A 27,266-nucleotide genomic window follows, 5' to 3' on the forward strand; every position below is an offset into this window, starting at 1 on the left:
AAATGAAGGTGTGTTACACACGGCCCTGTGGGCCGTGGTTTGCCAGCCCTACTCCACATCTATAGAACTCCCTGTACAAACACAGATAAAAATCTCAAAAACAATGTGGAATGAAAAAAGCAACCTGCAGAAGTATAGCCATCTCATGATTCAATCAATGTAGCAAATTTAATATATAAAATACAACTATATATACGTAATATTTACAGGCACATGTAGTGAAACACAAAAATATTTGGGAATGACATGCATCAACTACAGGGTTGTAATTACTTCTAGAAAGGGAGAAAAGGAGAAAGGATGGCCGCGGGGTGGGGCTTTATTTGGATCTATAATATTTTATTTCTTTAAAAAAAAAGGTATCAGACATAACAAAAAAATCTCACAAGAATCAGCTTGAAGGGACTTTGGCCAAATATAAAGCACCTTAAGGTTTAAAATAATTACAGTGACAGAGTATAACCTATTGAATAAAATAAGAATCCACGAATCAATACTGCTATAAATGAATAAATAGATGGGGAAGAAGGAAAAGATCTTTCTTACAATAGAATGCCAACTATTAGTATAGACGGAATGACGGAGTCAGAAAATCACTCTGGTAACCATGATAGTAACTGATTCAGGAAAGATTTACCGGATGCTAAAACTAACAGGAGGGAGATTTAAAAGAAACAGGATAAAAACCTAGTCTCAAAATGTCTTCCGATAAAATACATATTAACTACAAACAGAGAAACAGTAACTTTAGGAGAAACCTGGTTAACACCACCTTAACCAAATGATCATGGTTAACCTTGCAAGTAATGAAACAAACCAACATCCTGTGTCTCCGGGTACAACGTGCTGAGGACACAACACCTGGGGTATTTCTGCCAAAAATGCTTGATCTGAATCCAACAATGAGAAGACACTAGACAAACTCAAATTAAGGAACATTTTACAAAATAACTGGCCTGTACTTTTCAAAACTGTCTGTGCAAAGAGGAGAAACTGTTCCAAATGAACAAGGACTAGAGAGACCCAACAATTCACTGACATGTGATCCTGGATTATAAGAGACATGTCTGGCATAATTCTTAAAATTTGAACACAGTCTGTAGGTTAGACAGCAGTATTGTATCAATGTTCTGTGATCTTAACAATTGTACTGAGGTTATATACATGTCCCCAACTTTAGGAAAGGATGTCCCTGATTTTAGGAAATACACGATGAAGTACTTAGGAATAAAGGGGAATCAGGTCTGTAACTTATTCTCAAATGATGCAGGAAATAAACCAACATGTTTACATAAAGATAAAGAATGATAAGAAATTCCCTGGCGGTCCAGTGGTTAAGACTCCACGCTTCCACTGTAGGAGGCGCAGGTTCAATCCCTGTTCGGGGAACTAAGATCCCACATGCCACGTGGCACAGTCGGAAAAAAAAAAAAGAAAGAGAGAGAGAAAGAATGATTAAAACGTTTGTAGTAAAATACTGATAACTGGGGAAGTGAAGTGAATGAGTACTGTGTACTATTTTTACAACTTTTCTGTAAGTCTGAAATGATTTTAAAATTGAACAGTTCTAAAAATGACACGAAGTAAATATGGCAAAAATGTTAGCTCTTAAATCCTGGTGATTGGCAATTGGGTTCCATTATAGTCAGTATTTTTTCCTCCATGGAAAGAATTCCCTAATAAGAAATACAAAAATTGGAAAAACAAAAACAAAAACAAAAACACCACCCTATTAACAGAAAGCAAAACAAAACAAAGAATGCTGGACTTGAGTTTAACTCAAGTCTAGTACCCTGGCCCTGGCCCTGCTGCCTGCCAGCTGTGTGACTCTGGGCAAGTCCCTCCACTCTCTGAGCCTGTTTCCTCAGCACCTTGCTCCTGGAACGGCTGTGAGGATGCAGTTGGACAGTGTGTGAGTGCCGTACTGGTGTAGGAAAAGAAAACACAGCAAAGCAACCTTTCCAGCAACCCTTACATGGACGAGCCTTCGCTCCCTCTCTTACTGGCCTCCATGATAACTGTATCTATGAGAACATATTGGGGAAAAGCCCACTGCTCCCCCCTCGCTCCCACACCAAGTCCCTTAACACATCTGAAAACCTTGGGTTTCACATATGTGTCTCCACTGACTCACGCCACCTGGCCAGTTAGGTTAGTTTAAGGTTGGAGCCTCCAGATGCTATCGCTAGTCACGATTCAACCAAGTCTATAAAATTAGCAAGCATAAGAGTTGCAAAGCTACAGGTAATTTACTGCACAAGCAAAACTGCTTTGAGTAGACTGGTGGCAAGCTTCAAAACTTCAAACATCTCTTTCTCCTCTTTTCAACCAAGCAGTTAATTCTTCAAGGTACCTGGCAAACGTCGGCCAGGCAGCATCCAAGTCATAGCCCCTCGATGCCAGGTCAAACTGGATGTCGGTCAGCTCGTAGAGTTGGCCCACGATGTCAGAGCTCAGCTTTGGCTTCAGAAAGGGGCTCCTTGCGTAGTACCAGTCACTGCAGGGAAACACAAAAAGGGATCAAGTACAGGAGCACATAAAGAAAGGGAAGAGTGCATTTAACAGTCCTCCCAGTAAGGCTCTGCGTCATCAAATTCCAACTCAGATTACTCAATTAATTAAAGACAGACACATACACATACACCCCAATTTGATTTTCACTGTAGGAGCACGTAACTCTCAAATAAGTTTGCTCTTCTTCAGGGAAATTACTGAAGTGAATTAGATGCGTATTTGTTTATTATTTATATCATACCTATTTCCAAATGAATGCGAGAAACCTTAAATCTGAATTACTGTCCAAGAAAGGGCAGTTGTAGGGGAAAGAACACTTCTTTTTTAAAAGAAAATCTTATCTTCTATCCCTTCCAGAGAACTCAATACAGGACATTGAACTCACTGCTAATTTCTGTCCAGACACCAACATAAAAGCCAAGGAACAAAACATCTCCATTTTGAAGTGGTAGTTGTTTCACTTCACGTGAAGCAATAAGAATTAAAAAGACAACACTGATGAGTTTAATGAGCTACTCGGCTGTTATCCGTGAACTGGAATACACTGGAAGTCAAGCTGTTTATGACAGTTTTCGCCACACATCACAACAAAATAACCTTCAAATCAAATGTGCAAAGGTTCTCAACTCACATGCATTCACAAAGCCTGGCACATGCAAGAGCAATACACATTTATGCAAATCAATCTTAAAGGTGACAAAAGGAAACAAAATATTCCCCCCCAATGGTTTTTCTTTTATTCAGAAGTATTTCTTTTAATTAACTGGAAGAACACTCCAGAGGTAGAGGGGAGGCAGAGCTGGAAAAGGGGTGCCGGGCGAGCCAGAGGTTCAGCTGATTGGCAGCTGATCTGCGGCTCCTAATCTGACACCCTCTCCCTGCCTTACACGCTCAACCCCACCTCTCCCTCCTCCTTCCCCTCCTGCTGAGGCTTCAGCACTAGGGGCACAAAGGCTCCCCATCTGGTCACTCATCACAATCTCCAGGGAGCCCAGACCCATGGGGCGGGCGTTGACTCAGTGTCTCAGGTGAGGCACCAGGCTTGCTGGTGTTAAAAACCCCACAGGTGATTCTGATGAGAGGCCAAGGCTGCAACCCACTGGTCCAGGGTGACCAGTGGGGTCTGCCCATTACTGCCAGCACCAAGGACCTGCCATCCACCAGAGGAAACTACCTGGCATTAGGAGTTCAGAGACCTAGACCCAAGCTCCTGCTTTGCGCCTCAGCATCAGTGGGGCCCAGAGAAAGGCATTTGGCCTCGCTGAGCCTCACTTTCCTCACCTGTGAAAGCTCAGTGCTACCTGCCCAATGTGCGCCAAGGACTGTGGTAGGGAAGGGGAGAGGAGGATGACAGGTGGAGGCCCCTGCTTGTGCCAGGGTGTGACACAGACAGGCACTGCTGCTGTGGTTGTCATTATTATTGTTTAGTTTATCACATTTATTTGAAGTCTTCTGAACTTGTTTCAGAGACGTTATATACTTTAATACACGCTGAGAAGTGCTGAAAAATTGTTTACTGCAAAAACAATAATTTAAAAAGAAAAATACACATAATCCTATCCTTTATCAAATCATGTTCTCATATACTTTTTTTTTTTTTTTTTTTTTTTTTTTTTTGCGGTATGCGGGCCTCTCACTGTTGTGGCCTCCCCCGTTGCGGAGCACAGGCTCCGGACGCGCAGGCTCCGGACGCGCAGGCTCAGCGGCCATGGCTCACGGGCCCAGCCGCTCCGCGGCATATGGGATCCTCCCAGACCGGGGCACGAATCCGTATCCCCTGCATCGGCAGGCGGACTCTCAACCACTTGCGCCACCAGGGAGGCCCTCATATACTTTTTTAAAAATAGATCTTTACTGGAGCATAATTGCTTCACAATACCGTGTTAGTTTCTGTTGTACAACAAAGCAAATCAGCCATATGCACACACGTGTCCCCATATCCCCTCCCTCTTGAGCCTCCCTCCCATCCTCCCTATCCCACCCCTCTAGGTCATCGCAAAGCACCGAGCCAGTCTCCCTGTGCTACGCTGCTGCTTCCCACCAACCAACGATTTTACATTCGATAGTGTATGTATGTCGATGCTACTCTCATTTTGCCCCAGCTTCACCCTCCCACCCCATGTCCTCAAGTCCATTTTCCTCTTCGTTTATTTGGTCTTGTAGGTTTTTGCCTTGCTCCTTCATTTGTGACATATTTTTTTGCAGTCTCATTTTTTTTTTTTTTTTTTTAATGAGTGCGATTGTGCTCCTGGTTGTTTGGCCTGAGGCTTCTAACACTAGGGTTTGTAGGCTATTGGGTAGAGCTGGGTCTTGGTGCTGAGATGAGGAGCTCCGTGAGACCTCACTCCAAAGAACATTCCCTGGGGTCTGAGGTTCTGTTAGTCCAATGGTTCAGACTTGGGAGCTCCCACCGCAGGAGCTTTGGCCCAACCCTGGGCTTGTGAACCAAGATCCCGCAAGCTGCCTGGGGCAGCAGGAAAAGAAAGAAACATACAACAATAGCAAAGTAAAAAATAAAATTAGACTAGGAAACTAACAGATATGTTAGGGAGAATATAAAAATAAAAATATAGATGAATCAACAACCGGACGGTACATTAGTACCACAATAGTAAAAAAGAGGAGGAGGGAAAAGAAAAAAAATAAATAAAAATTTAAAAAAGGGGGGGAAAAGGCCTTGCTTGTGGAGGGTGGGGTCTAAGCAAGGGTGAGGTTTGGGTGGTGGGTGGGGCCAATCCTCAGGACCCACAGGGCTGGAAGACACCCTGGGGGCTGTTGGGGTGCGGCTTAGGCTCAAGGAACAGAAGGGGCCCAGGTGTGCTCCCCACCCCTGGTCTCAGAGGGCAGGGGACCTCACCTGGGAGCCCAGCAGGCTCCCTGGACTCAAGTGGGAAGGGCAAATGCCCTATGCTCCTCCTGGGTGGCCCCTCCCGCCTGCCTCTCCTGATCTCCCCGGCCTCCCTCCTATGCCCCCAAGGACCCACGTGGCCTGGAGGGGGCCTTGGAGGGCAGGGGATCGGCTTGGGAGCTCAGAAGCCTCCCCAGCCAGAGTGGCCAAGGCGATCGCCCTCCGCTCCTCTCCCGCTCTTCCCGGAGAGTCCCTCCTGCCTGTCTCTCCTGGTCTCCCCGGCCTCAGGGGCACTGATCCTGTCTGGCCTCCACTTCTCCTCCTCCCTCAGTCCCCCTACTGGTTCACTCTGGGGTTTCCTCCCTTCTCCTTGGGCATCAGAGTCCCCCACCAGCAGCTGACAGGCACCCTAGCTGTGGGGAGACGCTAACTCTGCGTCTTCCCACACTGCCCTCTTGACTCCGTCTCCTCATGTTCTCATATACTTTCTAATTCTTTTATATATATTTTTGTAATTTCATTGTTGCCATTAGGATAGATAAGATTTGCATTCTTTTTCATTGATTATTATATTGTTATTTTCCTTGTTGCTACATAGACTTCCTTATTGCAATTTTATTTATTTATTTGGCAGGCAAAGAGTGAGTTTATTAGCATAGGAAACTTGTGAGAGATACAACTGGGCAGGCAAGGCAGCGCAGCAACCCCAAGAACAGAGTAGGCTACATTTTTATAATCAAAGAAAAAGTGGGGAGGGGAGAAGACCACCTCGTCCTCACTCTTGGGCAGCTGTCAAGGCTTACATAATTAGTTCCTCCTTTAACCCTATACAGTCTAACCTGGACTGTCATGGTACTACTTAAATCATATGTATATTAGCAAAAGGGTGGTAACATATACTAAAATATGGTAATTCATCTCAGGTTTTGGTATACCTTATTGCAATTTTAAATGATGCCTTGCTATGCCATTTAAAATAATTTGCTGTAATTTAAAAAAATAAATTTATTTATTTATTTATTATTTTTTCTTTTTGGTTGTACTGGGGCTTCGTTGCTGCACGCGGCTTTCTCTAGTTGCGGCGAGTGGGAGCTACTTTTCGTTGTGGTGCATGGGCTTCTCATTGCAGTGGCTTCTCTTGTTGTGGAGCATGGGCTCTACACGTGCAGGCTTCAGTAGTTGTGGCTCGTGAGCTCTAGAGCGCAAGCTCAGTAGTTGTGGCGCACGGGCTTAGCTGCTCCACGGCACGTGGGATCTTCCAGGACAAGGGCTCGAACCCGTGTCCCCTGAATTGACAGTCAGATTCTTAACCACTGCGCCACCAGGGAAGCCCTAATTGCTGTAATTTAACAGCCCCCCATCATTGGACATTGATGGCTTCCATCTTGTGTATTGTAAGTAGCATCACCATTTTTTTTTAATTGAAGTCTAGTCGATTTACAATATTGTGTTAGTTTCAGCTGTACAGCAAAGTGATTCGGTTACACATATACATGTACATATCTATATTCTTTTTTTTATTCTTTTCCATTATAGCTTATTATAAGATATTGAATATAGTTCCCTGTGCTATACAGTAAATCTTTGTTTATTTTATATATGGTAGTGTGCATCTGTTAATCCCATACTCCCAATTTATTCCTCTCCCCACTTCCCCCTTTGGTAACCATAAGTTTGTTTTCTATGTCTGTGAGTCTGTTTCTGTTTCATAAATACGTTCATTCATACTGTTTTTTAGATTCCACATATAAGTGACATCATATGATATTTGTCTTTCTCCGTCTGACTTATAAGTAGTATCGTTATTATTAGTGAGGGAACTTTGGGTCATTTCTGAATGGTGTGGGGTAAAGCCCAGCACTGTCATGTATTTACCTGGTCACTTTGGTGTTCATGAAGCACTGCTGTAAGGTGTCGGCCAACCTCTGGTGCACCAAGGAGTAGCGAATAAATGCTCTTCCCTTTCCCAGAGATGTTCGGAGCTGGAAAATGTAGATAAAATAGAAATGAAGAGCCGTTAGACTAACTCCAAATATAGGCCTCATGGATGGCTGACAAAAGCAGAAACAAAACAGGGCAGAAAACGTCACCCAATCCTACCCTACACATAACCTTCACTTATGTCCCTCAAAGAACACAAAACATTTGAGAATGTCACCCCACAGAGGGAGGCCTAAAGTGGGTGGATGTCTTGCAGGCCTCCATCTGAGAATAATCTGTAGACTCCAGCAAACGTGTCAAGGCAGATACAGTCACGAGAGGCTCAAATACCTACTGTGGATTCTACTGGAATGTCATTCTTCCTCCTCCGCTCCATCAGAATCCCTGGGTTTAGAGTCAGAGATGAAATGGTCTGACTTAAGTTGGAATATTTAGAAAACAGGTTGGAGATAAATGAAGGGCTTCTCATACCAGAAGTACGCTTGAAGAGGAAGAGATGGCCTGTTTAGCTAATGCCTGGGCTTGTTTTTGAAGTTTTGGGAGAAGAGATGCAGGGGAAGAGGCCTAAGGGGCTTGGCTGAAGCCCATGTGGAAGGGGGAAGAGAGAGGAGGGCAAAAGGCAGGGGAGTGTTAGGGGGACTTGTGATGGATGTATAACTGCCTCCTCTGTGTCCTTGTGGAACCATCACTAAAATCCACATATCTGTCAACGCTTTCCTGGTTGGATTTATTTTCAGCTACACCAACTCACTGAATTTAGTCAGAAGGTGCCCAGGGGGTGAGGGCAGGGGTGTTTCTAGGTGGCCCAGTTACACTGAAGTAATGAAAAATGGGTGTGGTTCTGTTTCAGGAAGTCTGAGGTGGATGGAGGGTCCAGGTGCAGGCCTGTCTTCAAAACCTCTCCCCACAGTGCCAAAACATGGCTTCTAAAGAGGTTTCTGGAAGTTTGTTGTGATGGTGGTGGGGTATGCTGGTCACAGACTCTGGCCCTAGTTGCCAGGATGGACCATGGGCTATTAAGCTGTCCGAGGGTACAGCTATAGAAGACACTTGAGATCTGTAGGCAAATTAGGATTCATGCTCCCAATGTTTCAGCCCCAGAAGCTCAAGATAAGTAGGCAGGAACTCGAAAGCTCTCAGCCTACCACATGCACCTGTTCTGTCAGGTGCTGGCTCTGAGCAGGGTAAGCCAAGACCCATTCCCTCCTCACCTCTTCAAAGGTCAGAAATGTTCAACTTGGTGGTTGGGGGAAGGGACGGTAGTGGTTTGACCAAAAGATGGTCCTAATCCTCCATCCTATTAAGAAGCCAGCCATGGTGCTGGAATGAGACAGGAAACATGAGGTATGACCTCAAGCACCGGCACATTCATGATGCTATAAACATCCCGGTACCCAGCACCTTTTAGCTCAGAGCTATATATCTTCTCATTGCTGACTCGAGGAAATGATACCACAATATGAAGTAGTTTTAAAAAATAAGAAGGTGTGAAACCTCATAAGACATTTATGTAAGAGGCTGTAAGACATTTTTCCACGTGAGCTTTGTGGGTTTGGGGTACAGCCAGGAGGTCTGGAAATAAAGGTGGACAGCAGCCTGACCTGGCTTTATAAAAACCACCATGGCATGTCCGTGCGGAATGGATCAAGATAGGTGCCCAGGGGAGAATCTTGATGACATCCCTATGTCCAAATGCTTTTCCACTGATAAGTGAGGTGAGAACAAAGTGTTCAGTGGTGATAACCAGGAAACCCAGGCAGCCGAGAAGAGCTGAGCAAGGCATCCTGAAGTGAAGTGTGTTGGTCATACAAATGCACACCCACACATAGGCCCTGCAGAATCTAAAAGGAACCCCACATAACAGCCCATGACTGTAAGCTCCCAAGGGAAGGGCTTGTTTTTTTGTTTTTAATTAATTTATTTTTGGCTGTGATGGGTCTTCGTTGCTGTGCGTGAGCTTTCTCTAGTTGAGGAGAGCAGGGGCTACTCTTCTTTGTGGTGCGTGGGCTTCTCATTGTGGTGGCTTCTCTTGTTGCGGAGCACGGGCTCTAGGCACGCAGGCTTCAGTCGTTGTGGCACACGGGCTCAGCTGCTCCGCAGCACGCGGGATCTTCTTGGACCAGGGCTCGAACCCATGTCCGCTGCAGTGGCAGGCGGATCTTTAACCACTGTGCCACCAGGGATGTCCCGGGGCTTGTCCTTATTAATAAAATGGCCATTGTAACAGCATTTAGAACATTTAATTTTTTAAAGGCAAACCGTTGAGGCTACATTTTAAATCAGGCCTATTAACTGAATTGATTATATATGTAAAAGGAGCTATTTTAAAAGGTCTTTTTAGGGACTTCCCTGGTGGTGCAGTGGTTAAGAATCCGCCTGTCAATGCAGGGGAGACGGGTTCGAGCCCTAGTCTGGGAAGACTCCACATGCCGTGGAGCAAGTAAGCCCGTGCACCACAACTACTGAGCCTGTGATCTAGAGCCTGCGAGCCACAACTACTGAGCCCACGTGCCACAGCTACTGAAGCCCATATGCCTAGAGCCCATGCTCTGCAACAAGAGAAGCCAACACAATGAGAAGCTCATGCACTGCAACGAAGAATAGTCCCCGCTCGCCGCAACTAGAGAAAAGCCCGTGCACAGCAAAGAAGACCCAACAGAGCCAAAAATAAAATAAATAAATAAATGATTTTTTTTTTTTTTAAAGGTCTTTCTAAACATCCTTTGGGGAAGGGAACAGTAATAGTTCCCTTATACTGCAAATGAATATACTGCATAGCCTTGTTGGGTTTTTTTGTTTTTGAACTTTTTGAGATCATGGGTCCACTTTCATTATCCAATTTCTTAATATTTGTTAGCATCTAATCAGAACTCATTGCACTATACCGAGAAGCGATACAACACTTAATCATGCACCTGAGTGTCCCACCAGGCAAGATCTCACAGGACCTATCTGTGCTACCTGGACATTAAACCAACTCCTCTGAGCCAGGATCTTTCCTCATTTTCTCAGCTGTCAGAAGGTACAGTGGGTGGAAAATGCCCAGCCCTCAGTGTCCACGTGTCTAACACCATCATTCGCTATAACGAGAAACCCACCTGGCTCCAGCTGGCACAGCCAGGGAGTTCTTCCCAGAGCACCTGACCCTGTGGCCTTTGCGGAAGGCTGGCCAAGGAGCATGTCTGCCGACTTCAGAGGGACCTTAGACTTACTCATGAGATACTGGAAAGAAGATGAAATCTACAAACCCTTTAGGCCTCCTGCTTCAAATCCAGGGGATTACTTGCTCCTTAATGTACAAAGTTCTTCACTCCCAGATGGACTAGGCTGGTGTGTGTGTGTGTGTGTGTGTGTGTGTGAGAGAGAGAGAGAGAGAGAGAGACAGAGACAGAGACAGAGGGACAGAGAGACAGAGTATGCGTGTTGTTGTTGATTTGGAGTTTTGTAAAACAGCAAAGCCATGGCATTCTGCTCTTGAGGGGCTCAGAACTTAATGTGGGAAGCTGCTTAGTTGTCTCTCAAGATCCCACATCACTCTCTTCATTTCAAATCCAAGTTTCCTGGGCGAATCATAGGGAAAGTAGCCTAGCAAACTCTCAGAATTTTATCTAAGAAACCGATTCTTTTAAAAAAGGTAAAGGTGTCCTATGCCGTACACCTCTCGGGGGCACCATGAGCAGACCACAGTGTGAGCAGCCCACTCTGTTAGGTTACGTTTGGGTTGGGATCTAATACAGTCAGGACTGAGCCATTCCTCGGCTTGGTAAACGCTCACCTAGGTGGCTTCCCGGAGCTCTCAGTGGGCACTGCACGTACCTGGACTGGATTTCTTTACTTCCTTCCTACACGTAAACCCTCACTTCCTCACTTGGCTGTCTGCAGCAAAGGTCTCTGTGAGAGAGGTTTAAGGCAGGCAAGGGAAAGAGGTGACGTCCTTGGTTGCTCTGCTTACCTCCGAAATAGACTTGACGAATCGGATCCCGTCATTGGCTCCTTTCACCTTGGCCAGGCAGGCACAGAAGTAATCCCAGTAGTCCTTCTTGTTGCCCAGGAGGGTGGCCTTCTCTTTCTGATCGAACTGGGCAGGGAAAGGAGAGTGAGGACGTCCAAACGCACTGCTGTTTATCCCACCATTTAAACGATGAATAATGACAGCTTCTTAGTTGCCTGGCACTAGGTGAGGCCTTTTATTGGCATTATTTTTATTTACTGGTGAATGAGGGGGTTTTCGCCCTCAATTTACAGGTGAGGAAACTGAGGCTAGGAGAGGTTAAGTAACTAGCTCAAGGTCATACAACTAGTGAAGTGCAGGAATAATAGGCGCCCAAAGGGACCTCTGTGCATAGAGTTGGGTGGAAGACACCAAAGGTGCTATTAAGACATGGTAAAGAAACTCAAATGAAAAGTTTTAAGGGTAACATGAAGAGTGTTAATGATGTCTTGACATAGGGAAATGTGTTAGTGACATTTTATCTGTTACTCAACTCAAGTTTCAATACTGTTTTAATATACATAGAATAAATTCAAATAAATGTCAGCCATGAGCCATTTCAAATCCAAAACCAAAATGGGCTGAGAAAAAAAAAGCCCCATTAATACTTTCACAATGTAAAACAAGAGAACCAGTTGAAAAGGCATGTGACCAAAAAAGAGGGGATATATGTATACATACAGCTGATTCACTTTGCTGTACAGCAGAAACACAACATTGTAAAGTAACTATACTCTAATAAAAATTTAAAAAAAAAAGGCACGTGAAAGGTGAGCCTTCAACACACTGAGACACCTCCTCCAGTGGGCTCTCATCCTATACACATTGGTGGGAGGTGACATTGCAAACTTATGGTGTTCAAAATGATAGAGGATATCTTCCTATAATGTAATGTTCTATAGCATTTTTTATTATAAAAGATTTGCATACATTGTTAGGACAACTGGATAAAACAAAAAAGAAAAGAAAAGAAAAAATTATAATGCCTACACCATCACCCTAAGATAACTTGTTATCATATTGGTCCATTTCCTTCCTGCTTATTGTAGTTGCCTGTATTTTTCCACATCTGCAGAGTTCTCTAGATCTGTGCTTCTTTTTTTTTTTTTTTTTTTTTTTTTGCGGTATGCGGGCCTCTCACTGTTGTGGCCTCCCCCGTTGCGGAGCACAGGCTCCGGACGCGCAGGCTCAGCGGCCAGGGCTCACGGGCCCAGCCGCTCTGCGGCATATGGGATCCTCCCAGACCGGGGCACGAACCCGTATCCCCTGCATCGGCAGGCGGACTCTCAACCACTTGCGCCACCAGGGAGGCCCTAGATCTGTGCTTCTTGAACCAAGCAGATATAAGCATTACACTGTAAACATGTTAAAAGAAAACTTCCTGAGCTGACCTCAGAGATCCTGATTCAGCAGGTCAAGGTGGGAACCAAAAGTGCACTTCTAACCGGCTCCCAGGTGATGCCGATGCTGCTGGCCTATGGACCACACTTTGAGGAGCGAGGCTCTGAAACAGGGGCCTCTGGATAATCTTCAGAGGGTCCGCACACTCCTGGAAAATGTGTGATTGCGTGTGTACGCATGTGTTTGGGGAGAGATTCCACAGCTTTCACCGGACTGCCAAAGGGGTATGTGACTCCCCCAAAGTTAAGATCCCTGCTATACAGAGAGACCTTGTGACCTGCATTAAGATGACCTAAATCTCTGAAGAATGTTCTCGATTCCCAAAACCATCCTGAGGGGCAACATTCTGATTCCCCAGAGGATCACACTTGGAGGCTGGGGACGGCTCTGACCTTCAGTCTAACCAGGAAGGCTCAACAGCTGCACTGAGCTTTCAGAGCTGCATCCTGAATGTTGATGAAGAAGCCAAGAGGGAGACAAGAGACAACAGAGCAGAAATCAACACATGGCAGGAGTCACTTACTTGAAGGAGATACTCAAGTTTATAAGAAAACTTATGCAAGCTGGTGCTGTCATCTGTGACGGGTTCCCCTGCTTCCTTAAATTCTCTGCTGAGTTCTGTCACAGCATCTTTAAGACAACAAACAGGAGCATGTCACCAGATGGAGACTGGCCTCAGACAGAGCAGCGGGATGGCCCCAGGGAGCAGCAGGCGTAAGTGGCCCATGGCGGCAAAGCACCGTGCACATGTGAAGCGCTACATAAACATCCATGGGCGGGAACTCCAAGTCAGAAGGCGCTAGGATGTCCTGAGAGCCCGCAGGTACTTTACAACAGCTCACTGACTGGGCACATTTCTTGGTCATCCCTGTAGGCCCACCATGTAGGCCTTATCATTTGCGAGTAGTATTTCGTCAAAAATGTCTGCTGTGTGGATATATCATATAGCAGTCCCCTAATACTGACCTCCTGAGAGCTTTATCCTTTACTCCAGCCATGTTTCTTGTTCTTCACTATAACCCCACTGCTCAGTACGGCTAAGTCCAGGTTTCCAGAGGACCCAGAATATGCAGAGATCATAATGACAATGCCAAGAATGACACCACCACCTGCTTCTGTTAACTGAGTACTGGTTAGGGACCAGGCCTCTGCATGTCTTTCTCATTCAACAGAGCATTGTGAGGCAGGAATTGCTTTATTTCAACAAATCTAAGATGCAACTGATTTTAAGATGATCCCAATTTCAGAGCCGCTAAAATGTGAAAAAAAAGTAAATGCACGGTAGAATTGATGAAGGCTGGCATTGTCATCCCCACTTTACAGATGAGGAACTCACGGAGAGGTCAGAGCCAAAGATCACGGGTGGCAAACAGCAGAGCTGAAATGAGAACCCTGGTTTTCTCAGGGGCTCTCTGACCCCAGAGCTCACCTCTTAACTTCTAAGACGATTTACCTCCCACTGTAGAAAAAGAGGAAAAACCCCTTTGACTCTCACGCACAGCCCTGCCGTGGGACAGAGGGACTGTCAGGAGTTGGGTTTGGTTTAGACACTGAGAAAAATGTCCCCAGCCGAGACGGTTGGGACATGCTGCACAAAGCTATCTGCTCTGACAATTCTTGAAAGAAAAGGAACCCCTAGCCACTGCTCTCAAACACCATGGTTAGAAAGCAGACCTGCCAGGACTGAAGCTGAGCCTGAGCTGCTAAAAGTTAATCAACACTGACCCCTCAGGCAAAGGTCAGGAAATGGCAAAGACATGTTCTTGGGACTGAGTCTCACAACAAGTGACTGTGGTCTGGTGTGCCCTACTAGAAGTGTCTGCTGGGGCGGCACTGACAGCCAGCAGCCAGGGGCCAGGAAAGACACGGGTAAAGCTCATAACCTGACCTGGGAACTCCTGAAATTTTGAAAGAAGGAGGCTTGGACGTGGAATATGAAATTTCCAGCTCTAATCTCTGATAATTACCAACAGATGAAAAGAAAGGGTCTTGAGAAAGTGTGGTGCCTTTTAAAAATTCCCACCAAAGTGCTCTGAGGGCTGGGTATAGGACATTGAGATGGCATTGGGATGTGGGGCATGACAGACGAGGATAGCACATGGGGTGGGAAAGGGCAACTGAACAAATTCTGATGCCTGTCCTCCTCCCTGGATCAGGAGCTCTGCCATGGGCTCCTCTCTTCCCTCCAGTAAGGACCTCTGGGTCCCAGAGTCATCCTTGAGAACCAGAAACTAAAACAGAGAGAAGATGGCTTACTTTGTGGAGAAACCTCTGAAGACCAGAGGCAAACTCAGATTTGCAGGGACTGTCATTTTACTTTCTGTGTGTATGTGTGTGCATGCGTGTGTGTGTATATAGATTTAAAAAGAAAAAAGCCATCTCCCACCCCACATTTTAGCTGGACGTAGACTGGTGTGGTTAAGAGCACAGACCCTGGCACCAGGTGTGTGTGCAAACTCAGGCTCTGCCTGAGTGGATGTGTGACCGTAGGCAAGTCACTTAACCTCTCTGTACCTGTTTCCACATCTGCAAAATGGGAATAATGGTCCCTGCCTCATAGGACCAAACGTGAGGACTCAATGAGCTATTATCTGAGACTTGTGCCTGGCACACATGAAATGCCATGAAAGCCCAAAATACTACATACACAGGAGATAAGCCTGAGAAAGTGATTTTTATCTCATCGATATTTGCCTTCACAATGAAGACTGTTGTGGCCTCCACTAGCCTGGGTATGAGAGACTGCAGTTGGTTATCACTGTTTCTGAGCAGTTAGGAACCTGCACCTTGAGTCTGTCAGGAGAGTGTCACTGGGGTCCCCGTGACATGGAGGAAGAAGTCAGCTTCAGACAGTGTTGTAGCAAATGTGCTGGTGCTCCAGAGAGGCTTACAAGACCTGCCCTGGTGATCCATGAGGGACGGAAAACTTGCCAAAATTCTCCCCTTGGGACGTCACCTGAAAGGGTGAACCTGGGCCCTGGACTCCACAGCCAGTACAGAACACAGCACGCTCCTCCCGAGCCTGCTCTCTGCACACGCACCCCCGCCTGCCTTGCCTTTGTCCAGTGAGCCAAGGCCCACAAGTCTCTCTCACTGGGCAACGTTGAGCTCAGGGAAGTCTGGGAGGCATCAGGCCCAGAACTGGAGTGAGTTCCACCCGGGACCAGGTGGAAGAGCCAAACAAGAAAGATGGGTGTCTCGTCTTCCTGCTTAGAAGGGGGCGGAATATCTCTGCAAATGAGCCAATTCTGCCATCTCCCAGAGGCTCACAGTTCAAAGACTTAACGGGTGGTTTGAAAACACAAACACACACACACACACACACACACACACACGAAGAAATCAGACCCAGACCCAGAAAGGGGTATTTGATTTTGTTTACAAAGTGCTTTTACAGTGCCTGAGAGGAGGGCCAGGCAAGGTCTCCCAGCCTTAACAGGGTGGACATCTGAGCCCCGAATATTTCAATATGATGTGTCCCGAGGGCTCCAATTACTCTCGGTGTAAACACAGATCACAGGGCTAATTTCAGCTGGCAACAGCAAAAGCACAGTCACAGCTCTCTCAACACCAAGCTCGGTGTGCCCTGCAGCCAAGCCGTACCTTGCAAATCGCGGATGATTCTCTGCAGCTGGCTCTCTGCGCTGGTGGACGCCATGGTAACCGTGACCGTCAGGGGCCGCCTTTCCTGGCTGTGGGCCTCCTGCCTGGGGCCGCTCAGCAGTGGTCAGACTCCGTGGTGGCACCTGCACAGGAAGGAGGCCGTGGAGGAGGCGGTCACGGACACAATTTAAAGACAGTAGTAGAGGCATGCTGCTCCGGGCACAAAGTCGCCCCATCTGGCATCTTCCCTCAATGGGAAGGGCTTGACCTTTCTGTGTGGGCCTTGCTCTGTGGGCATTCTCTGATACACTTATGTTCAGACACAGGGACCTGGTTGGGAGCTTCAAAAGAAACAAGATCAACTCAATAGCATGACCTATTCTTTCTGAGCTCCCCTCCTAGTCTGCCCTTAGACAGGCCTGCCGCACTCTCCACCTTTAAAAACGCTTCCCAGTGGCTCCCCCCATCCCCCTACACCAAGGCCAGAACTAGTCCAACCCCGATCACTGACCTGCTAAGCCTAAGGTGCCACCACACCAGATCTGCCGTCTCCTCCAGGCCGGGCCCTACCCCCTCCCCAGGCAGCTGAGGACACATACCCCTAAGGGCTTCCGGACCAAGGAGAGCCTGGCTTGCCTCTCAGGGAGGTCTGCAGCCTCCAGCCACCAGAGTCCCGCTCAGCTTGGGAGGGCAGACACCAGGGGCTGTCAGGGGCCTGCGCAGCCCTCAGGACCAGTCAAGGGCAGTCTCTATTTTAAGCTCAGTTACAGTCCTCTCACGGCTGGTGAGTCCAGAGTTACCAGCGCTACTTGGGCAGCTGCTGAAGTGATTTAAGGACACAGTGGTGGCTGGAGACCAACAAAGAGGAGATACGAGCAGCATCGGAAGGAGGTCTGGACATGCACTTGGACACCACCGTATCCTCCTTTCAGAACCTCTAACCCTTTCCTTAGATGTCTGCTGCAAAGGCGTAACATTTGCTGGCAAAAGCAGTTGGCAAGACTAGAGGTGGCCGTAGTAGCCACCCCTAGATGAGGGCCTGCTGTGCACTGGGCCTGTTAGGTGCTTTACACACTCACTCATTTTAATTCTCAGCAGCACCCTGGGAGATAGATAACGTACAGGGGAGAAACTGGCATACAGAGAAGCTGTGTAACTTGTCTAAGGCCCCGGGCCAGCAGGGAGGGGAATCGTGATGTGAACTCTGGTCAGTCTGAATTCAACCCCTTTGGCTCTACAACAGAGCCACTGTCACTACAGCAAATGTCAACCACTTCCACTGACTTCTAGGAACTGCCCTGAACTCCAGCGCCTCTCAACTGTGCCACCACCTTGAGTGTTTCAAACATGAACTGGTCCTCACTCTCCCACCACGCTCTTCGCCTTACTGCTCCAGGAGACAAGGCAAGAAGATCCAGGAGGAGAAATGGTCGCCAACCTCAAGTTCCTCCAAATATTTACACAAGCATTCCAGGTCAGCCTGAGACCTGGGGAGGGCCTGTCATGGCGCAGATATGCCAAGGCCTGTTTTTAACTCACAAGCCAGTGCAGCTGTGAGTCAGTGAAAACAAGGCCCAAAGAGGGCTTCTCCAGCCTAGGAGGAACTAGACAGGTACATACCTGTACCACACTCCCAGTAATTCGTGACATGGAGCCCCAGAGAGTCAGGGCATCCACAAAGACTCCGCCGAAGTCCCTAGCAAGTGCTGGCACCCTGCCATCACAGACACCAAACCGAGGGTGGGTGTGATTTTCCAGAAGCCAGCCTGCCCATCCCTGGGCGGTTCTCTAGGTCAGCTGCTGAACAAAGAGCCTGAGCAGGGACCAGCCAGGGCCCTAGAGAGCAGGAGCCCAGGATGGGCCAGACTTCTGCAGGGGCTCTGCTGCCTGGGCAGACACTTGGCTCCTCCCCCAGCGAGGAGGAGAGGACCAAGGATCATCACTGTCAATGCACAGCTGTCCCGGCGCCACACTGTCAAGTGCAGCCTTGGGATACTGGGGCAACAAAGCACCATCCAGCCCTGGAGGAGCTCGACTGTGCACCAAGAAGACAGACAGAAAAGCATCCAGATATGCGGATATGGCAGAAGAGGTCCATGCAGAGACATGAATAAAAAGTTATGGGTACTCAGCAAGGAGAGGGAATGAACCAGGGATACACACAACAAATGGTGTTTGCCGAGTGAAAGAAGCCAGACTGAAACGCTACCTACTTTATGATTCCATCTGCATCCTGTTCTTACAAAGGCAAAACACTGGGGGGAAATCAGATCCATGGGTGCCAGGAGCTGAGGGGGAAGGGAGGGTTTGACGACAAGGGAGTATGCAGAAATTTTGGTGGGCAACTCTACTCTGCGTCGTGATTATGGTGTTGGTTACATGACTGCATATATTTGACGAACATAAATTTGTCAGAACTCACATACTGTACATCTCATCTCAGCAAACAAAAGAGCAGCATCGGTATGAATTTAGCAAGATGCAATGGGACCTGAGGAAGGGAACTTTCATTCTGCTGGGGGAAAGGAGAGGATGGTGGACACTCTCAGTAATGGCAACTGAGTTGGGTGATGAACAGGAGGTCATCGAAGAGAGCTGAGGAGGAAAGGGCGCCAGGGTGGAGGGCACGGCAGGTGTAGAGGCTGTTTCTCTACCTGCACTCCCCTTATTTGACTATGGTCACCAGAGAGCTTTGTACCTTCGGGAAGAAATAATCTTGTAAGAAGATAACCTATACCCCATGAGTCCACTGGGTCTCTGTGTATACTTACTTAAAACTAGGCTGAGACTCGCAAATGACAGAGAGGGCGGAGCCTGGAAAGGAAGCACTAACGACAACAGATTCTTAGTCATCCAGGCTCTGGCTGGGACAACGCATGAACTATACGACCAGCTGGATCTCCTAGAAACCAGCCCTCTTTGGAGCCTGGCACAAGGGCAACAGTGTCTGTAAACCAAACTGGCATCTTGGAATGATGAGCCTGAACAGACAGAAACATGCTCCTTCAAGACTTCTTGGCACTTTGGTGAAGCCCCAAGTGTCAGCCTGAGCCCAGGAGGCCTCCTCCGCCTGAGCCTCAGAGTGCCTCCCTCCACTGAGGCCAAGTTCCCAGGTCACGGGGTGAGCTGTGCCCAACCACTGGTTACACAAGTTGATTTTCCAAAGAGCCTCTGCCTCACCACCAAGATAATGAGCCCTGAGAAACCACTGTTGGGCCTGTAGGTCACAATGACTACACAGTGACCCACCACAGCTGTGGGTCACCACCTCACAGGTTTTCAGGAAGCAAATGGTCACCACAGGAATGCTATTTTCATGGACTTGAAAGAATGACTCTTTGCATTCTGGCCTCCCTTTTCCTGGGCCTGAGGTTATTATTAAACTTCAAAAGACAGAATGGGAAACAGTCTCTTTCCACTCCTTGGTCAACTTCCTTGTGTCTCTAGATAAGCTTGCCCTTTGGTTTAGGGATGAGATATTTTTTACTCACAACACTTCTGACACCAAATGTGTGGCCTTTTCCCCCACACTGATATCCAGTTGACACCAATGGGTGTCCTGCAATTCAATTCAATTCTTTTTCTTTTTGGCCATGCCACAGGGCTTGCGGGATCTTAGTTCCCCTACCAGGGATTGAAACTGTGCCCTCGGCAGTGAAAGTGAGGAGCCCTAACCATTGGACCACCCGGGAAGTCCCTCAATTCGATTCTAACTCTAACCACCTGAAGTCAGTGCAGACCCCATAGGTTAAAGGCTCAGTCCACAAGATTGCCCCAGCTTCAGACACCAGTCACAGGTCCCAGTACCTGTCATTACCTATAAACTGGGGTTCCCCAAATCCCCATCTCAGGTTCTATAATTTGCTAGAATGGCTCACAAAACTTGGGGAAACATTTTACTATAACCGGTTTATTTTAAAGGACACAATTCAGCAACAGTGAAATGGAAGAGGTGCAAAGAGCGGGGGAGCTTCCATACCCTCAGGGCTCTGCGCCCTCCACCACTTCAATGTGTCCATCAGCACAGTATTTCTCAGAATCCTGTCATTTGAGGTTTTTATGGAGGTTTCATTACATAGGCATGACATTAAATCACTGGCCACTGGCCATTTACTCCACCTTCAGCCCCTCTCCACTCCCCAGAGGGGTCTAAGGGTGGGGCTGAAAGTCCTCTGGCAACCAGCCCTCAGGCAGAAGCTATCTATCCAGGGGCCCATGAAGAGTCATCTTATTAGCATATGGTTATGCTTATGGTTGAAAGGGCTTTGTTATGAATAACAAGAGACACTCCTATTACTCAGGAAATTCCAAGAGTTTTGGAAGCTCTGCGCCAGGAACCAGGGTAAGAGACCAAATATATATTTCCTATTATATTACAGGAATCACAGACTTCCGGCATGAACCAGTGCGATCCTGACCTCTACAACCCATTGGCAAACTGCTCTCCTAACTCAGGAGACACTCAAGAGATTGCTTCTATCCACACCGCCATGGGCTCCAGGACTCCAGCGCCTTGCAAGGCCCCCAAAGTGCAAATCACCTCCATCAACCCAGGGTCCTTGTTGCATGACATTGTGAACACCTCCATCACTGTCTCTACAAGCTCTTTCAAACACCAGAGAAATTCATTTTATAAAATTTTGGGGAACACTGGATTCTCTTGCCAACAACTCAAAATTATGTTTAAGCTTATTCAGAATGTCTGAAAACATCCAATCTTCTGGTAAAGAGGAAAAGGGACTAAACGCATTTTAAAAAATTCTTATTTATTACCTGGTACTGTTGCCTGGGTTCCTCGTCACAGCCTACTTATTATTTTAGAGGTGAAGGATCTTCCCTGACCTCCAAAATCCTCCCATACCTGCCTAGATGCCCTAAGTGCCTTAAACAACAGAGAGAGCAGTTCAGTCCCAAATTAAGATACGAAGACACTGACTCATGTAAACTTCTTTACACTATGGTACAAATGACTAATACTCATGATGTTGTCCCCAGACTGGCTCTGGCAGGAGAAACACAGTGCCAGCTGAAATTGGCACTTGCCATCCGCCTCTACAAGGATTAAGCCACTGCAGTCATTGACCTTCAAGACATCCTGAAAGGAGTTCAGGGTGGAGATCAGGAATGAGGCACTCTGTGCTCTGGGAAAAACTGGCAGAACAAGCCTTCCGATTCGATATTTTCAGAAGATTTTACGAGCCTAAATTCTTCCATCTTCTCACATACAGAAAAGCACTAAAATCGTTAACAGTGACATCTGCTCCTTGTGACTAGCAGCAAGCCTTGCCAAAATGTGTGACTGACTGCATGTCCCCCCTTCACTAAAATCATAGATGATACTGACCTTCCCCCCCTTAACAAAACTTAACCCACAGCTCTCACGTTGTGTATTTTTTTTCAGTTGACAACAGCATCTGAGTAGCCACATAAGGAAAGAAGGATCAGAAGGGGAAGAGGAGGTCTGGGGCATAGAAGACAACCCTGCCCTGCCTGCCAAATTTGCCATACTTGCTCCCAACACAATAGCTAAGGCATGACCCAGAGAGGGCACCATACAGTCGGCTCCTCCCTGACTGCTGAACAAGGTGGGGCATACAAGTTGTCAATTCCACCCTGACCGGGAAAGAATGTTAACAAGGACAGTTCAGACCAGTCAAAAGCAGAAAGCTTTTCCGAAGAGTCCATTGCCTTGGCCTGGTTCAGCACACCCAACAGCATCTATCTAGTTACCACCTATGGAAAGGGGGCACTTGGCTGGTACCTGCAGCTTTGAAGGCCTGGAGGTCCTGGGGCTCAGTGCTGAAACGGTCAGTGGTCAGGCAGACTGCCCTCACTAGGGCTTCTAGATGGTGCCTAGGAGAGTGCTCAAGAGTTTGTCAGAGGCCAGCTCAGAGGCCAACATTTCAGCACATGTGAACAAAGGCTCATTAGGCGACGCAATTATAATTAAAGACCTATAATTAAAGGGCTGACCAACCGCAGGCCTGGGTCATCTCACCCAAACACTCCTTGCTTGTAATCTTCTCTTTCTTAAAGGGAATGAAGACTTGAGACTTTGCCATCACTTCTTGAACCTTCTCTTGGCCCCCTCCCTCCCACCAACAATTCCAGGTCTCTTGGTCACTCCCCCTGGAACATACACAAAACTGGCCCCAATTCCAGTCTGCTGACCCAGGAGAGCAGGGTCAAGAGGGACTTGTGGTTGTGAGGTGTTGCTTCTGGGCTTGGAGAAAGCTATCTTTTTGGGGAAGGTAGGCAGTTGCTCAGGAAGGAGCCATATATCCATATTTGGGGGTGCAGGGCGGAGGTCTTGCCACTGGAAAGCCCAGAGAAAACATCCAGGAAGCAACGGGCAAGGAAAGTGGCTTCTCTTCTCTCAATCACAGCTGAGTCCTGCCAAGCTGGACCCTATTCAGAATGCAGAATCAGATTTATCTTGTGAAATTTCCATTCCCTATCATGTAACAAATAATGCGATAAAGATTATGCCATGATTGGGGGAGAACCATGGTACATTTAGTTCAAAGTATTTTGAGGCAATTTTAACATATCTGTCCTGGGGAAGTCATTTGAGAGGTGGGGGGGGGGGGAGAGAGAGAGAGAGAGAGAGAGAGAGAGAGAGAGAGACAGTGTGTGTGTGTGTGTGTGTGTGTGTGTGTGTGTGTGTTCGTTCAGATACACCGTAGAGAGGTTACCCTTTACCTTCCTCGGTGCGCAAGGAGAACAGACATTCTCGGTGGTTAACTTTGCCTGAGGCTTCTAGGCCCTGCTCCTGACCCAGGCTGTAGACGCCCTGGAAAAAGCACCTGGGGCTACAGTTCCTTCCAGCTCCACACTGAGCCACCACCTCTGGTTCAGTTGCCAGCCCACCCTGGACCTCTTACAGGGATTCTCCTCTTGGCCTAGCCCTCTGCAGACTAATGGCTTGCTTGGAATGCTTTTTCCCTTCAGGTTTTTCTTCTGGATTCCAAGGGCTCCCCTAACTTGGTTTTCTGCCCCAGGCCAAGAGTGTAGTACCCCAGGCTCCTGAGATGGTTAGCCAGACGTGCCCTTGGGCTCTGAAACCAGTCACACTGCCACAGGACTATACCCAGACCACAGACTCTCCTTAAGTCTGTCCTCGGAAACACACTGACACGCACATCCTCATCCCTGCAAAGAGGATCTGACCCAACTAGAAACAGGCACCTGGTTTCTTTCAAATGCCACAGAGAACAGGAAGGACCACTGGCGGCCACTAAAACCACCAGGCTGACCGGCTCCAAAGTGAGGAAGAGGGAGAAACACCTCAAATCAGCACAAATCAGCACAGTTCTGTCATCCTCATCTTCTAAAAGCCAGGGAGCCCATGTACTCTGAGACCGAAGCTCTTATGGGGACAGTATAGTAACACATCTAAAAACAGCATGATAAACAGAGACCCATGGAAACAGTTCAAAACCCACCCTACTGATTGATTTAGGTGTTCAAACAGAGGCTATTAAACCAATCAAAAGCTTTTTAAAAATCTGGCTTTGAGATCACAAATAGGAAATATTTATCTTTTATTATCTTATTCATCTTTTGAGCAACACAATGACATCCATCCACTAGGTGAACAGATGTTCACAAGGCCAAACTCGAATCACCTCTGCTCACAGGCGGCCTCTGGTTAATGAATCCTACCTGCTCTGCTGCCTGGGCTGGCTAGTGAATGTGGCTCCAGACTTTGAGTTCCTATCAGTGATTTTCACCATGACACCACAGCTAGACAATATGTTTCCTCTGCCTCAGGTTTAAAGACACTTTGGTTTTGAGTCACCAAAGATGTCCTTGGAATCACCAGAAAATGCAGGTTACCCATTAGCCAAGCCTCTCCCCTAAAGGGAAGAGGGGGGACTGCCATTCTTGAGTGCCTATTGTATGTTCTAGAGGCAGCAGCCCACAGCCTCAGTGACCAACATGGGACAAAGTTACCAACTGCTCTGATCTTGTGCTGTTTTGGGTGGTTCCTCTTGTCACAAACATCTGTGGGGGCCATCCCATCCCAGAAGGACCAGGTTAAAAGCGTGGCTCCTGAACCCATGCTGGTGTCCCAAAACCAGCCACAAGGAGCAAAGACCATCCAAAGAGTAGCTAGAGGATCGACTCTAAAGCAACACAAAAATAACTGGAGTAAAACATTAACTGTAGAATCTAACAGGTGGGTATATGTTCACTATACAATTCTTTCAATGATTCTGTATGTTTGTTTTCCCAAATTAAAAACTAAATGAAGCACTACGCAAAGAACACTTTTAACAGAAACAGAAAATGTTTTTCCTAAAGCCTTTTCACATTCTTTTAATCAAAGAAGGCCACATCCCATCACTGAGACAATTAACTCTGATTTCCAGGGTGATTAATAATAACGGCTCATAACTGGTACAGGGCATTCAATAATTTGTGAACAGTAGCTCTCATGGGAGGGAGGGTCAAGTGGAACCTACTCAACATGGGCCCACTTCAGGGGTGGGAGCCACTGAAAGCAGAACCTCAGCGTGACAGCTCTTCCCCAGCTACAATACCCAGCAGCCCGCATTAGGCAGATGGCAGGGGAGTTAAGCTTGCTACAGAGCCCCACAAGGCTGGAAGTGGCAGGAGAGCAGTGAGCAGATTAACGCCTGATCCTCTGCCCTCAAAGAGCCCCTGACCCATTTCTCTGTTGGGAAAGGAAACTGCTGTGGTAAGACAGGCAGAGGGGCAGAGAGGCTGTGGCCAACACCGGTAGTTTCAAAGAGTGCTCTATTTTGCTCTGGATGGGGGCAGCAGATGGAACTGTGAAGAGTGACAAGGGGCATCAGATGACACAAGTGCACTACCTGGGAGCCACGTAGTTAAGGTGTCAACCACGCATGCTTTTCTGAGGAAAAGTAAAATTCAGCCCTCCCCTTACACCCTCCGGCCTAGGTTCTTCATATCACGGGCCCTAGCCGAAGTCCGGTGCAGCCACACCACAAACCAAAAATCCACAGGTGTTTCAGGAACAATCACCTGGGGGCTATCTCGAAACCCTGCACCAGAGCACAAGAGACAGTGGGTAAAGAGAATGGGCCATGGCCTGGGGATGGCCCAAGATGAACAAACCGTCCCCCTTACGAGAGGGGAGAGACCCGGGCAAAGTTAAGTCTTGGAGTTTTGCAAAGTTAAGGTCTGGGCTGTCCCGGCCCAGCTGAGCCAGGAAATATGCCTCTTCAGGTTATCGACTTCTTGGACAATGCAAGCAGAAACTCGGGGACCTGTCCCTCCTGTGTTTAAAGACTCCAAGACTTGTTCTGAGACCACACATGTGGGCTCCTTGGCCGTCGGGTGTCTTGGAACTGGTGTTTGGGCGGGGTGGGGTGGGGTGCTGTCTGTCTTTCTGATTACCAGAGGCAGCCTGGGTTCCAGGGTCAGATTCACCGGCCCTAGTTGCTTCCTAGGCCCGCTGGGCAAGGGAAGGGCATTGGGCAAGGGCTCCGGCGGAGTCTGTGGGACAGCCGGCATAAGGGCGGAGGCGGTAAGGGCAACAGGTGACAAGCCGCGCCTGGAGGGAAGTTCTCCTCTCCGGAGACGACAGCAACTAGAGGTGCCCCATGAGTCCGGACGGCCACCCGCAGCACTTACGCGCTCGTGGGTCCACGGTGGGACAGAACCGAAACTTTCTGCGGCCAAGCGGAAGAGTACGAGAGTGCGGCGTAGGCGGCCATGATACGCAGACCCCTCCGCAGGCTGGCGCAGACTACAACTTCCAGCATGCTCCACAGGGCCTCTGTCTACAACTCCCATCGGACCCCACGGACAGAGTGAGGACTACAACTCCCGGCATCCTCCGCGGAGCTGATGCTCACAACGCCCGCTGGTTCCACGGCGGTAGCCGGCTTTAAATTAACCCTTGCAATCCCTGGGAGCATGTGTGTCCACAAATCGTATGTCTGGGATCCTGAAAGCAGTGCTGTCCACGTGTGGCTTTTGAGAACTTGAAATGTGACTATTTTGAGTTGAACTGTACATGTGCTGTAAGTGCAAAATACACCTGAGTTCCAAAAGAATGTAAAATAGCTAGCTCATTAACATTTTTATATTGAGTCCATGTTGAAATAATAATGTTTTAATATATCGGGCTAAATAAAAAGCATTATATATTGATGGGCCTAATGGTCTATCTTTTCATCCCCCAGAGTGATTTTAACACAGGGACCTGCTTAAAATCACTGCTCAAAAACTATGTGTTAATGAATGAACTACCACTCCTAACTTCTCCCTACTCTCTGCCCAATTTCTACTTATAAGTTACATTTTCTATTTATAAGTTGTGAAGCACTCTGAGGCTGCACTCAATAGAACAAAATGCACTCACTAGTAATGAATGGTCACAAGAGAGGAGAGCAGCAGTACCTGGAGTACTTCAGCCTATGACTGGGCTCCAAAACACCCTTCTACTTCACAAGACTTAGCTGTTGGTGTCCAGTCAGGAGCCATGGCCCAAACATTACAAATGCACAAAGAGGGGAGTTATCTGGTAGAATAATTCAGGAAAGGAAATAGATTTAGGCTATGGCATCTCATTAGCCATCTTTTCTGAGTTAGGTGTAGAGAAGGCAGTGAGTTAGATGAATGGAATAGTCAATTTGTGGGGGCTGGGGAGAAGTGATTTCCATCCTTCGTGTTGGGATGGAAACAATGAAAGGAAAAGGGAAGAGGGGGAAGGAGATGGCAAAGGGAAATCATTCCTCCTGAAATGCAGTCCCCCTAAAACTGAGTTCCCTTGCCAAGGGAACAGACACAGGTGGGTACTTCCTTCCCCAGACTCCCACAGTTCACTGCAAAATGCCTTGGAATAATTTTAATGACACATTTAAGGTGTTCGTTCCCAGTTGTGTGGACAATCAAGCCAGGTCATTCTCTCTCAGTCAAGATGGTTCATCCAGGTCACCTGGAAAAAGGGCCAAGATTCCCTGGGACAGAAGT

At 47.5% G+C, this 27,266-nt stretch overlaps 1 protein-coding gene across 1 annotated transcript in view; it reads right to left on the reverse strand.

Moving 5' to 3' along the window:
• The window catches only part of FYCO1 (FYVE and coiled-coil domain autophagy adaptor 1), an 81,682-nt gene extending 55,665 nt beyond the window's left edge, over nt 1-26,017 (reverse strand). Inside the window, exons 1-6 of the mRNA XM_060109060.1 lie at nt 25,923-26,017; nt 16,299-16,441; nt 13,219-13,325; nt 11,256-11,381; nt 7,238-7,344; nt 2,354-2,497 (exon numbers count right to left, since the gene is read on the reverse strand). Of these exons, the coding sequence (XP_059965043.1) occupies nt 2,354-2,497; nt 7,238-7,344; nt 11,256-11,381; nt 13,219-13,325; nt 16,299-16,353 (539 nt within the window). The 5' untranslated portion in view covers nt 16,354-16,441; nt 25,923-26,017. The remainder of the gene's footprint in view (nt 1-2,353; nt 2,498-7,237; nt 7,345-11,255; nt 11,382-13,218; nt 13,326-16,298; nt 16,442-25,922) is intronic.
• Nucleotides 26,018-27,266: the final 1,249 nt, after the last annotated feature.

Source organism: Mesoplodon densirostris, chromosome 10 (genome assembly GCF_025265405.1).
Source record: "Mesoplodon densirostris isolate mMesDen1 chromosome 10, mMesDen1 primary haplotype, whole genome shotgun sequence".
Classification (NCBI taxonomy): Eukaryota; Metazoa; Chordata; class Mammalia; order Artiodactyla; family Ziphiidae; genus Mesoplodon; species Mesoplodon densirostris.